This window comes from Apus apus, chromosome 9 (assembly GCF_020740795.1).
Source record: "Apus apus isolate bApuApu2 chromosome 9, bApuApu2.pri.cur, whole genome shotgun sequence".
Taxonomy (NCBI): domain Eukaryota; kingdom Metazoa; phylum Chordata; class Aves; order Apodiformes; family Apodidae; genus Apus; species Apus apus.
In genome coordinates, this window is record NC_067290.1 from 3260987 (window position 1) to 3274097 (window position 13111).

General features: G+C 45.6%; 1 protein-coding gene across 6 annotated transcripts in view; it reads right to left on the reverse strand.

Moving 5' to 3' along the window:
* Positions 1 to 11209: 11209 nt before the first annotated feature.
* SLC6A11 (solute carrier family 6 member 11) overlaps positions 11210 to 13111 on the reverse strand; it is a 94962-nt gene continuing 93060 nt past the window's right edge. For all 6 annotated transcript variants that reach the window (XM_051627788.1, XM_051627790.1, XM_051627791.1 and 3 more), the window contains one exon: positions 11210 to 11734. In XM_051627788.1, the coding sequence (XP_051483748.1) occupies positions 11582 to 11734 (153 nt within the window). In that variant the 3' untranslated portion in view covers positions 11210 to 11581. The remainder of the gene's footprint in view (positions 11735 to 13111) is intronic.

The window sequence follows — 13111 nt, forward strand, 5'->3', positions numbered from 1 at the left end:
CTCTTTATAACTAACTGCTGCCATTGAGAAGGTATTAAAGCACAGAGTGAACTCCATCCTTCCAAGGCCTCTGGGGGGCATTTTCCTCCTAGCTTGGTCTCCAAATGTGCTGCAAACATTTTTGCCAGGTAGCTGGAGAAACCAAACTGAGTCCTACACTTTGAGCAAGGGGTCAGTTTTAAGGTCATGGTAGAAAAACGAGATGAAACAAATCCAATTGCACCTTGGCAGCAGCTGGACTCAGATCTACCCTAGCAGAGGCCTGATGCATCTGCTGACCTGTGTGGTGCCACTGAGTGAGGTCACCGAGGATCTAATGCTTAATGCAGTTTCTTCTGTGGGAGGAGAGCAGAAGTGTGCATCTGAGGTGAGCCCTAGGCCAGCCTATGCCAGACAAGAGGAAAGCTGCATCTTTTGAGCATCAGCTTTTCCAAGAAAAGAAGCCACTGGAGCAAATGTAACACCCATCTATAAGAAAGGAGGATCCAGGAAACTATAGACCTGTCAGTCTGACCTTAGTACCAGGGAAGGTCATGGAGCAGATCATCCGTGTGTTTTGTTACACAGAGAGATGTGCAGACAAATTAGAGCCTTTTCTAGTGTGACTGCAAGAACAGAAACCTCTCCTGTTCTTTAGATGTGCTTGCATCTATACACCCAATCCAATCACAAGTGGCAGCAGAATTTACATTCAGTCTCCATCCATCCTCAGGAGTGCTGTGTTGTGTAAGCAGAAAGAAACTATTCCTGGTAAAACAGGTCCAGGATAATGTCACAGCTGGTGCTTTATACACTCTCCTTTGTCTCCTGCACATTTAATGGTGCTCGAGGTTCACGTGCACAATATGAACAGAGCTGAACATGCTATACAACATTTCCTTTAAAAGACCAAATTGATGAAGCCCTTTTAAACATTTCCAGAAGCAAACGCTGCTCAGACAGACAAATCTAGTTTTGATGTGCACCCCCCAAAGTAACTATGTCAGACTCAGAATTTATGTCTACATAAAGAAGGTTAATGAACCAGGCAAATTGGACTGCACAGGAGACAAATGCCAAATATTGCTCCTAGCTTTCTCTTGTGAGTCAGTGGCTGCTGTGGGAATGGGGATACTAAAATAAATAGCACCACATAGTCAGTGCAGTCAGACCATCCCCAAATGCCATGAAGCTGTCAGTCTGCATGTCAGGATCAATGTGCAAGCTTGTCAAGAGAAAGGCAGGGCAAATCTGGAGCTTTAAATAGTCACCATCTTTTACAGTAGTTTATTAGCAGTAATGGAAGGGAGGCCTCCCTGTGACTCCAGATCAGGCTCTTTAGTCAGAACTGCACTGTAATCACCTTTTCCTGGGAAATCTGTAAGGAATACCTATTTATTTGTGTCTGAAAAAGAAAAAATCCTAGTCAGAGGTGACAAAACAATTGAGATGATTTGAAGATGCTTGGAGTTCCAATCCAAGATTAAAGTTGGCAGCATTGACAATGTTTGGGGGAAGGGGCAATTGAGGAAGCAGAACAGTTCTAACTGGCATTGACAGAAACTGAAGTTCAGCAGTGCAGCCACTTTGAAGACTCACAGAAACCCTGGGGCAAGCCCTCAGGGCCCAAGCTCAGTTTTTAATCAGCTGTTTCAAAGAACCTTCAGAAACCAGAGCTGAAGGACCTTGACAGACCACCAAAGGTCCAGCTGCACAACTGCTCTAAGGAGAAACCTCCCACTAACTTCTGTGGTCTCTCAGTTGAGGCCTCAGTGTGATTTGTTCCATGCTGGACATGTTTTAGCAACATCCTGCCCCATTTCAGGTGGCTTTTTTCCTCTCAGAGCTGCTTCTCAGGTCTGTTCACAAAGAGTATGTAGAGAAACTGAAGGCTTTGCTTCACGTGCCTACACATGCACGCACCATTAAATACAAATCTGCACCTTCTTCCCATCTTCCTTTGCCTGCTGCTTATCAAGCACATCTCATCACCTCCCATCTGTATAGCAAACTGTGTCTGCAGGTACTAATTATACCCTTTTCTAATTGAACAGGAGGTAGGAGCTTTTCCAAGGCATCTTTGCCCTTCTCCACACCAGGCATGCTAAAAATATGAAAGGCTCAAATTTGAAGTAGAAGTCACATGCCAGAAAGGAGGCACTGGAGAACTTGGACATGTTTTGCCATTCCAATAAGAATTATAGTGTGCACAACTGCCTGCTTCTCCTGCAGGCTTACTTTTAATATTCCCAGACACTCAGTGAAGCATCTGATTGAGGATGGGACAGCAGGGACGTTATAGTTTTGCAGACTGTATGTTCTGAGATGTTCTTCAGAAATATTTGACAGGGTTCAGAGCAAGAATAAAGTGAGGACTGAAAAAAGTCAGATTTTAATTTGGCTTTCAAGGTTCAACTAGGCCAGAGCAACCTTGCAATGAAACTGGTTTTACTGGGTGAACTGACTGGGGGTGTTTGGTGTGTTGGATTTTTTGTTGCTTGTTTTAAAATAAAACAGGGTCCATCTCAGATCCACTGATCAATAAGAGTTTGCTACAAGTCTTCCCAAGGGTTTTCAGCAACTCACATTTAATTACATATAGGAATATAACAACTTGAAGAAAATCCAAATTAAGTTCCCTTCCACCTTGGTTGATACAGCCTAAAACTTCAACTCCTGACAAGAAAGCTGTGGTCCTGCAATGCCAGTGAGCTGCTGTACACATCAACATCCCTGAGTATCAGTGGATACATGCAGTCCTGAACACAGAAACTGTAGGATCTACCTGCAGGATGCCATTAATTCCATTTATTTTATATTCAGTACAAACATGAGAATTTTTGAGGCCTACAAATGATTATGCTGACTCTACACATGGTGGTTTTGATTATTTGACAGCAGAAGTTTTGGGGAAGTGGAAACAAGACATCTTTGCAGCAGCTACCATGGGTTAACACTTCCAGCTGAGAGCTGCATCTTAGGTACACACAGAGGGACAGGCTGGTGATCTCTGGTAGCATTCTTAGAGAAGATGCCTTCAGTGAAGGCCAAGAGTGAAGTACCAAATGGCTCATCCTTCTCAGTGTAGCTGCAGAACCTCCCTCTGCACCTTAGCCTTGTGTGTGTCACAACCAGTATTTACAAATGCCTCCTTATTGTGGCTGGAGAAGATAATGATGATAATTACTCATCAAAATGCAGGGGAAGGTTAGTTGTGTTATGACCCAGACCATCTCTCAGACACAGAGAAGAGCATAAATGCTTGAGAGTGCTCACACTGTTAGTATTTCCTCCTGTATTTTCAAAAATGACTGCCTTTCACTGCCCATTTTCTGGTGAGTTTATTCCTTGCTTGATCTTTGTTCAAAGTTTTCTTTGTCTTCTCTATTTCACATGGAAATTACAATTTCATTCTGCTCCAAAGAAAATAGTCCAAAAAATTTCTTTTTTGAGAACACAACCACTGTTTAAGACAACAATTTGGTAGGAATTCCACTCAGTAACTGAGGAAACAATATTACTGTGCACATCTACCTTCTCTTTTCCACTGGGTATGTTGTGGGCTGTCACTGTTCCTGATGCCACATGTTATTTCCCATTATTTTATCAAGCACAGTCTCAACTGACAACTAATACTCCCATGACATTATTTAATAAACCTTTGGGAATACGTAATAAAGACATTTTCTTACAGCTTCTCTGCAAAGACTGTAAATGCATTCTGCACGTGAGGATCTAGGGAAACCTCTCTTGACTCCCTTTCTCCCGGTTTAGTTGCTGAGCTGTGTCTTTTATGTTGGCATGTGCTGCCACCTAATGATGAGGAAACCAAATCTTTCGACGAAAAGAATCAGAACTGCCTGAAAAAAAGGGTGCAGCTGCAGAAAGTGCTTGCAGATCTGCCTGCCTGAAGTGGTGCATGTCAAGCACATGCACTGAACTAGGGAAAGCTGGTGACAGGGCTGACCTCCACTTGCCTGCTGCAAACAGCAAGTGGGCTTTATACACAACCCCCCAGGTCTGTCGGGTTTAGATGATTCTAGCTAAAAGGTGGCCTCACTGCAGCCCAGAAATCCTGTTAGAAGGTACCTTTCTGGAGCAGCTGGTGCTACCTCAGCCCTGCACCCCCACTGAGAAAGGAGACCTTTCCCAGGGGACTCCTCCACATGATGGCAGAGGATAGTGGAGTGGAAACAGCATCAGCTGCTTTCCCCGGATTTCAGTTCTGGTAGGAAAGTTTCAGCTGGGGGAAACTCAGCTTCTAGGTCAGAGATTTCATTCATTATTGCCAGATTACTGGAAAGAAACAGTCTCTGTTTCAGCTAACACATGCAAACGAGGAATGGGAGCTGCTGCAAGCAAGCAGCATTCCTGACTGCAAAGAGCACCAGCCTCATGGAGTTCAAGCATTCCTCAGTTCTGTCAGCTCAGGAACTTATTTATGTAGTAACCTGCCCTCAATGCTGTATCCTCACTCCATCCTACCTGCACACTGGCCCTCAACACAGAGCCAACAGTGCCCAGCACAGAAGCATCTGTCGTAACAGTTGAGATATTCATAGAAAACCCCCAAACTCTCCAAAAGTACAGGTAAATTTCACTCCTTCAGCTGAACAGATTAAACTTGTGCTTCCTCTGCCTTCCTGTACCAACTCAAAGGCCATCTCAGCCCATGCACTAGGACTCCATCAGACCAGGTGTTACAGCTCCCAACAGGAACACACAAGGCCTTCAGAACACCATCTGGAAAAAATCATTTAACTCCAAATGTTTTTAAACCACCTTACGCGAATGACCTAAATAATTAAGGTTCTTTTAAACTAGCAAGAGCAGTGCAAAACGTGGGGCAGGCTTACAGCTTAACCTGTGTGTGGCTAGGACAGATAATCCTTGGGGTGGTTGTGGAGGTTGAGTTTGGCAAGGGTGGGAATAACAAAGGAACAACCTGCACATTCTGTTGCTTCAAACCCTACAACCATTTTGCCACTTTAGGTCACGGCACACAAAGGCTTCCCACACAATTCAGAAATCCATGAAAAACTACAGCCTAGTTCCAGAAATCACAATGTTAACAAAAAAAGTTGAGACAAAACTCTTACCACCCACCCAACACCTCTTGGGCCCTACCTGTTGTATCCTTGAGGGACGTGAAGGCGTTGCCAGCCACTGCATTCATCACTCCAGCTCCAACAAAACCTGCTTGGTGACAAAGAGCCACCCAGAGCAGCACTTCCATAACACCCCATCCAAAAAGAGCTTCTCCCCACCATCTCGTACATCACTTTTCTTTCCTGTCCCAATCATTGTTGCCATGTGCTGTCAATTACTTGTAATTAATCCAATCAGCTAATAGCCTCCAACAGCACCACCTGCTCCCTCTTCCGCTGAGAAGCACAGGCTGTTCTGAATTGCATAGAAGGGGGAGGAAAAAGGTGGTTCCTACAGAAGCTGTAGGCTCTAGGGCTGGAGGAGGAGAAGTTTGTGCCACAAGAACCCAAGTTTTCTGTGAAGTCTGAGGCAAAAAGTTGGTGACTTGACAAACTGGCAAAGCAGAGACTATTAAACATAACCCGGGCTAGTTTTCTGGACAGAAGCTCTAAAAATATGCAGTAAAGGTTGAAAGCTGATTTAAATGTCACTTGTAACCCACCATGCTTTTATCCCTGCAGACAAGACAAAGAGATTAGTTGTCCTTTGCTTGTCGTAACAGCCTATTTCTTCATTTCTGCTTACTGACCTGGTGCTGTGTTAGTTGGCTTGTAACTTTTGCCACAGACAACAAAACTAATTTCACTAGGAAAAAAAAGCAAAAGCAAACCACAAAACACCAAACCAAGCAATCTGATAAAGCCCAAAATAATTCCTTTGCATGTTTCTGTTGAAGTTTATACGTTTGTTCTTCCAAATTGATTTGGGACAAGCCAAGAGAAGGGCTGGATTAACAAGAACCCATTGTGGTTCTTCCTGGCCTCCCTGCACAGGGCTGAGAGCAAAGTGGTGCCTGCAGCAGCTTCTGCTCCATGGCTGAGCAGCTGGGCTTGCTCCTGCTGACAAGCCCGGGTGTGCTGATCACAGAGGGAAGGATGTAAAGACAGAAACAACCCAGACATTTCCTGCCAAGTACAGATAAACCACGTAACACCTTTCTCAAAGGCACACATGGTGCCACGTCCCGACTGCGTCCCTTTGTTACCATCCTCTGTGTGGTCTGGATCAGCTCGACATCTCCCTGGTGTGTCTGGGCTTCCTGACATCAGTGCTGAGCAGGGCACAACAGCCAAACCCCACGTCACTGGCTGCAACCAAACTTAGAACTGGCCCTGGAGGGGTCAGGCTGAAGAGCTGCAGTTTGCTCTGTGGAGCATGGTGTGCCTGAACTGCAGGCAGTTTCAGCCCTGTGGGAAGAGGAGAGAAGTGATTCATCTGTGTAGGATAAGGAAGTGGGTGTTTTTATTTAAATAAAAAGAGCTCAGCCAGAGCTCTGTGTTGCTGGTGAGATGATGGACAGTAACACTTCAGCAAAGCTGCTGTGCCTCTTATGTAGGGCTGCAGTAAATGAGGAATGGATAGTGGAGCTGGCTGACCATGTTAACAGCCAGCTGATGGAAATGGAACACACCCCGATATTCGGTCGCTAACCATCTGTAGCAAGAAATTCTTGGCTATCTTATGCTTCTCTTCTTATTTAACTGGAATGACAGTAGCAAGGGCCCTCCTTCTGAGAGTCATGGACCTCACTGTGATAGAAGGACCCTCTCCAGCAGCTGAAAGTAAGATCTTGTAAGAAGCAGGGGCCTGGCTCTGGCTTCTCACATGCCTTATAACAGCACTAGAAACAACTGCTGGGAGGGCATTTCTTGGAATATGCAAAGGGTTTTCTTCCTTCCATGCATGACAATCATAGAATTGTGGAATGTCTCGGGTTGGAGAGGACCTCTGAAGGTCATCTAGTCCAATCCCCCTATAATAAGCAGGGACATCTCCAGCTAGAACAGATTGTTCAGAGCCCCATAACACCTCACCTTGAATGTCTCCAGGCATGGGGCTTCCACCACTTCTCTGGGCAACCCATTCCAGTGATCCATCACCCTCATAGTAAAGAACTTTTTCCAAATGTCCAACCTAAATCTACCCTTTTCTTGTCCTATCATTATATGCCTTTGTGAACAGCTCTTCCCCTGCCTTCCTATAGGCTCCTTTCAGGTACTGGAAGGCCGCTATAAGGTCCCCCCCCCAAGTCTTCTCTTCTTCTCAACCCCAACTCCCTCACCATGTCTTAATAAGAGCTGCTCCAACGTGCTGATCATCTTCATGGCCCTCCTCTGGACATGCTCCAACAGCTCCACATCCTTCTTGTGCTGGGGGCACCAGAGCTGGACACAGTGCTCCAGGTGAGGTCTCACCAGGGCAGAGCAGAGGGGCAGAATCACCTCTCTCCATCTGCTGGCCACACTTCTTTTGATACAGCCCAGGATGGACTTGGCCTTCTGGGCTGCAACTGCACCTTGGTGGCTCATCTCCAGCTTTTGATCCACTAAGACCCTCAGGTCCTTTCCCACAGGGCTGCTCTCAAGTGTCACCTCCCCCAGCCTGTGTTCATATCTTGGGTTACCTCAGCCCAGGTGCAGGACCCTGCCCTTGGCCTTGTTGAACCTCATGAGGTTCACCTGGGCCCACTTCTCCAGCTTGCCCAGGTCCCTCTGGATGGCATCCTGTCCCTCTGGCATATTGACCTCTCCACCCAGCTTGATGTCATCAGCAAACTTGCTGAGGGTGCTCTCAGTGCTGCTGTCAATATTGTTGATGAAGATACTAAACAGCACTGGGCCCAGCACTGAGCTCTGAGGGACACCACTTGTCACCATTTTCCATCTGGATTTAGAGCCATTGACCACTACCCTCTGGATGTGACCATCCAGCCAGTTCCTTATCCACTGAACAGTCCACCCATCAAACCTGTATCTCTCCAACTTAGAGAGAAGGATGTTGTTGGAGACTTGTCCAAGGCCTTGCAGAAGTCCAGACAGATGACATCCATAGGTCTTCCCTTGTCCACTGATACAGTCACTCCATTGTAGAAAGCCACAAGGTTGGCTAGGCAGGATTTGCCCCTGGTTAAAGAGGGCACACAATGTGTGGCACTTGAGCTTCTGATGGGAAGGGACAAGAACAGGTGATGATCAAGGCAACTGAGGAGGGCAGATGCAGAAAATTAGCTTGAAAGCCCAAGAGCAGCCTTCTGCAATCAATGTGAGCATGGCCAGCCAACAAGGAGGTGGCCAGGACTGGACTTCAGAATGACTTGAGGGAGTGCAGGACATGGGTGAGGTTGGCTGCAGCTCTCAGAGGCCAAACGTTAGAAGAGATGGAAAGAGCTGATCCTTTCAGAATTAAAGTATGTAAGGAAATCCCTCAAAATGTCAATCCTCAAAAAACGTCCTGCAAAATCTCACTTCAAATCAGCACCCAAATCTTGGTCCCCTCTATGGAATGACATCACGATGAGTAGTTGGTAGTTTAAGAGTAGCTTTAGAAAGAAGAGCTGGAAGCTCAGACTCTTGGTGCTCAGCCCTTGGTGTCCATACAGATCCAGGCAGTCGGAGCAGTTGTGCCTTCTCAAGCTCTTCAGCCTCCTGCAAACCTTTTTTAACAGCATCTCAGCCAGTTTCCTCCTTTTCACGTTGAGCTTTGTGCAGATTTTCACATCTTCCAGCCAAATGTGCAAGTACAGGATCAACCAGGACATCTTTTACCTACTTAGAAACTGGTGTTTTTCGAAGTCTTCTCTAGAAGTGCTGCTGTGCTGTGGATGAGCAAGTTCAGGTGTTCTTCTGAATGGGGAGTCATTAACATCTGAGCCCAGATTTCCTGATAGGTTCATATTTACTCAGGATTCAGTGGCAAGATGGGGCCCAGCCCCTGGTGCTGCTGCCTGGCTGGATCCCAGGCCTGCCCTTGCTTCTGCTCCAGCTGCACCAACACCAACCCTGGGGAGAGGGTGAACAGCCTCCCCGTGGTGTCTTTGGTGCTGGGTACAAGAGCTGGTCCAGTCAGAGAGGAATTGAAAAGTTTTGCCAAAAATCCACAGCACGTTTTCCTGATTCTAGCCATGCTTCATGAATCAAGGTGAGAATCAGCCTTTAAAAAAGAGCTTCATTTCCCATGGGGCAGGTGACTAAATACCAGGGTCCCTCAGGGGCGAGTTTCAGGGTTCTTCATCAGTGTGTTGGGTGCTAAAGCACAGGCTTTTCCCCTGTGCTGACATGAGGAAGACAAGTATAGAAGCATAAAATCATAGCACAAAAGATGACCAAAGGGACAGCCCTGGCCTGTGACTGAGGCCATGGTTAGAAGGTTGGTTGAATCCAGCAGCTGGAAGGTGTCCTTCCTTCACCCTTACACGGGGCCTCCTCTCAGCACCAGCAGTTCTGTGGCCGGGCAATGAGCTGCAGGCACCAAGAACAAACTGGTGATTTGGTTGGGTGGAGTTTTGGTTCCCCAGGTGGAACCTGGGCCACAGTGAAAGAGCCCCAGCAAGGGGAGGGATCAGGGCAGGGGTAGGAAGGGGCAGCAGGTCTGCACTTTGTCAGGGCACTCTGGGTTTCTGTTCAGTAACAGTGACATTACGTGGCGAGAGCAAGAAACTTCCATTTGTTTCAGCCACAGACTCACTGGATGAGCTCAAAGAAGTTGCTAAATCTTGTATAAAGGCTCCCCATTTAAAAACCAAGGGCCATATGTCTGCCCTAACAGGGTAGTTGTGACTATTTAATTTGTCAGATGAAGGTCACGTGACATACGTTGATATAAACTAAAATCCACACCATGGGTTTTGCCCATTTCCTTTAATTTTTGAAAACAAGTAAGTAGATGGAATCTTGTGCTCTTCAAAACCAAACAGAATCTTTCTTTGCTTAAAGTGTCACATAAACCTCAGTGCTTGTTCATTTTTATTGCATTATTTTTAATAAGACTGCAGATACTTCAGAAAAGGGCCATATTGTTTCTACCACATAAAAAAAAAAATCATCATGATATAGTTGGGGTTTTTTTTGCATTTTCCCCTTCCTATTGTTTCAAAAAAAAAACCAACCCAACAAACAAAACTCAAATACTATTAGGAAATTTACCCTCCCACACCCCTCCCCATGAAAGAAAAAAAAAAATATTTTTAAAAATCAGTAGAGTGTTAAACAAGTCAGATATTAAATGCACACATTTACAAGCACAGCACATTAGTCATCCTGTGTGGGACCTTAGACCATGCCAGACCCTATGTATGTGTACAAAGCTGCAGGTGAAATGGTTCATAGCAGCAGTAGAGGAAGTGTGTTCCATACCAAGTACCTAGTTCCTGTGGAGATGTTTGGATGAGGACAACAGTTCCAAACACATGGACAAGCTAAAAACCCACCAGGCAAGTGTTGCTGTTACTGCAGAGTGTGATGATTCAAAGGGTGCTCTTGACTCGTCTGGGACTCTCATTTTGTGTCTCATGGATGGCCCCTGGAGGGGTGTGGGTTCCACCTCTTGGCATGCTTTACTGTAAACATTTGTGAGGAATCCTGGTTGCTGAAGAGAACTTCACTGGAATCAAGGCCAAGGGTAGCCTAACACTGCATCTACATCTCCATGTCCTTCACTGATAAGAAAACCTGTTGATGTTTATTCTGGGAGGGAACGTTAATCCATCCCAAGGCCCAACTGTGGCTTTGGGGCCTTAGCTGTGCAACTCTGGTGGGTGGGTGGGGGTCTTTAGGGGTCTCCTGAAGGAGTACACATCATCTTATGGACCATTAACTTCCAAGAGCAGCAACATTCAGAGCTCCTAAGAAATATTCTCTCTCCAATCTCCAGAAAAACAGTGACTAGGAAGGGGGCCCATTCCACCACAATTTTTTAGGCCTGTGGAAGCAAATGGAGGGTGGAGGGGAGGTGGTGAGAGCAGCTGAGGTGGAGCTTCCTGTGGGATTCCCTGGGAGAAGAGCTTCCTTAGGTGCAAAACAGCCTTGCCCTGGCCTGGGGGGAGGCTGAAGCACCCTGGTCCCAGCTGGAAAAGCTCCCTCTGGTTTCTGTCGGCTTTGGATACAGCCCGAGTGGAGGGAGGGACACCCAACAGCAGTTACAAGTCATCCCCCCTGTCCCCTCCCAGTTTCTTCCACCATCAACAAAAGGACATCCTGGTCCCCTTTATATACAAACATGAGAAGCTGAAATGGTCTGAAATGTGTACAGATTAGGAGGCTTTTATCTAGACAACATCACACCTGCCAGAAAGCAAAGTAGAAAAGTTTTACAGCACATTATCCAGGACCCTCTAACTTCTAAAAAATAAAAACATGTACTGAAATCACCACAATACAGGAGGTCATCACTAACATACCATATCATACTATTTTTTTTTCTTTTACAGAATCATTACTTACATATAGTAATTTAAAAAAATCACTTTTAAACAAGTATACAATTTTCACTTTAAAATTAACTGGTTAATAAAAGGTTTTTTTTGTGCAAAACAAGCCAGCCTCTATCATTAAGTGAATTTATTTATTTCTTTATAAAAAAACCAAACAAACAAAACAAGCAAAAAAAGATAGTTCTTTCAGAAATGTGTCTCCTTTTCTGTAATGGTTGAAATGGTGCCATCTCCTTTCAGTTTGGCATCGCAGTCATTTATTGCTGCAATGTAGGCTCCTCCTCCAAGCTTCCCTCTCATTTTCAGGTCTGAGCTAGGTGTAACCAACTTCCTGAATTTCTAGAAAAGTGGAGAAAATGGAAATCATTCTCTTGTTCTTGGTCACAGACACACATTTCTTAAACAGACTGACTAGAAAAGCCTCTTCTCTTGCACGTCAGCTTCTCACTTCCCTGGTACAGCCACACCACAAGCTGCCTGCCCTGCAAACCCCCTCAGAGCAAGGGCTGAAGAATGAGGGCAGAGACCAAGGCAAAGGGTATTTTCATGCTGATTTAGAGTAACATTCCCTTCCATGAAGGAATTCCACATCAGGCCTGCTCCGTGGGCACATTCTCCCTCTCATGGTAGAGTCAAAAGGTCTTTACTGAAAAATTAAAAATGAGAGACTACCAAAGTGTGTGAATCTACGAGGAGGGACAAAAGAAAAATGTGTGTCCAGCTGAGAACTCTCTTCTACAGCAGTAACCTCAGTAGCAACGTTGCTGCTCACAGCTTGGAGAGAAGACATTGCAGAAAGGTGGCTTCTAGGGAAGGTGGCTTCCAGGCAAGGTCCCAACTGTTAAAACATCCCTCTCAGCATTCAGGTGTGGAACAGCCCCTGAGCAGTGTGCAGTGCCTCAGGCTGCACAACCAGAGCCCGTGGAGAAGGGCTGTTTGCTTGCAGAGACAGAGCAAGGGTGATGCTTTAAGGAAATCATGGTAAGATTTGTGCAAAACTCCCTCTTTTGACATGCTAAGAAAACTCTATTATGGATAATTTACCCACAGGAAAGATGTCCTAGGGCCACATTTAAGCAGCTTAATGGATTCATTTCCATATGGACTGCCACCAGCCAGCATAATGAGCTGCAGGGTGGCTTCTGCCTCCAGGAAAGCTGTACCTATTACGTTGAGACATCCTCAGATGTCAGACCTGTAGGTTGTGAATGGCAGATAACATGAATGTGGGTGTACACTGAGAGATCCTTCTGAAGTGCCAGATAAGTTAATGAGCCCCGGGTATCCTAGACACAGGAATTCCCACTATCTTGTTCTTCTCATTGGGATTATCCTAGAAAACATCAGAAAGACTGAGAAAGCAGTGAAGGGACTGAATGAAGTCCCCTCTGAAGGAGGCAATACTGGGATACCTACTTTTACTGACTAGTATCTGAGGAACTCCAGGTGACAGAATCAGGCTTTTCTGGAACATGAGAAATCCCTGATGGCTGAACAGGGTTTATATTCTTGTTTCTTCCATTAGACCCATCTTCACTGTCTGTCTTTGCAGAAAAGGTCTTATATTTAATAACCTTAACCTCAGCCTAGACCAGAGATAACTTCATACCAAGTCTTAGTAAACTGCCCTGATTATTTCTTTTTGCCTCTTTCTCACTTAGAGAACTGTAATCAGGAAAACTGTCCAGAAGTCACAGTGTGTGTTTGATACCCAGC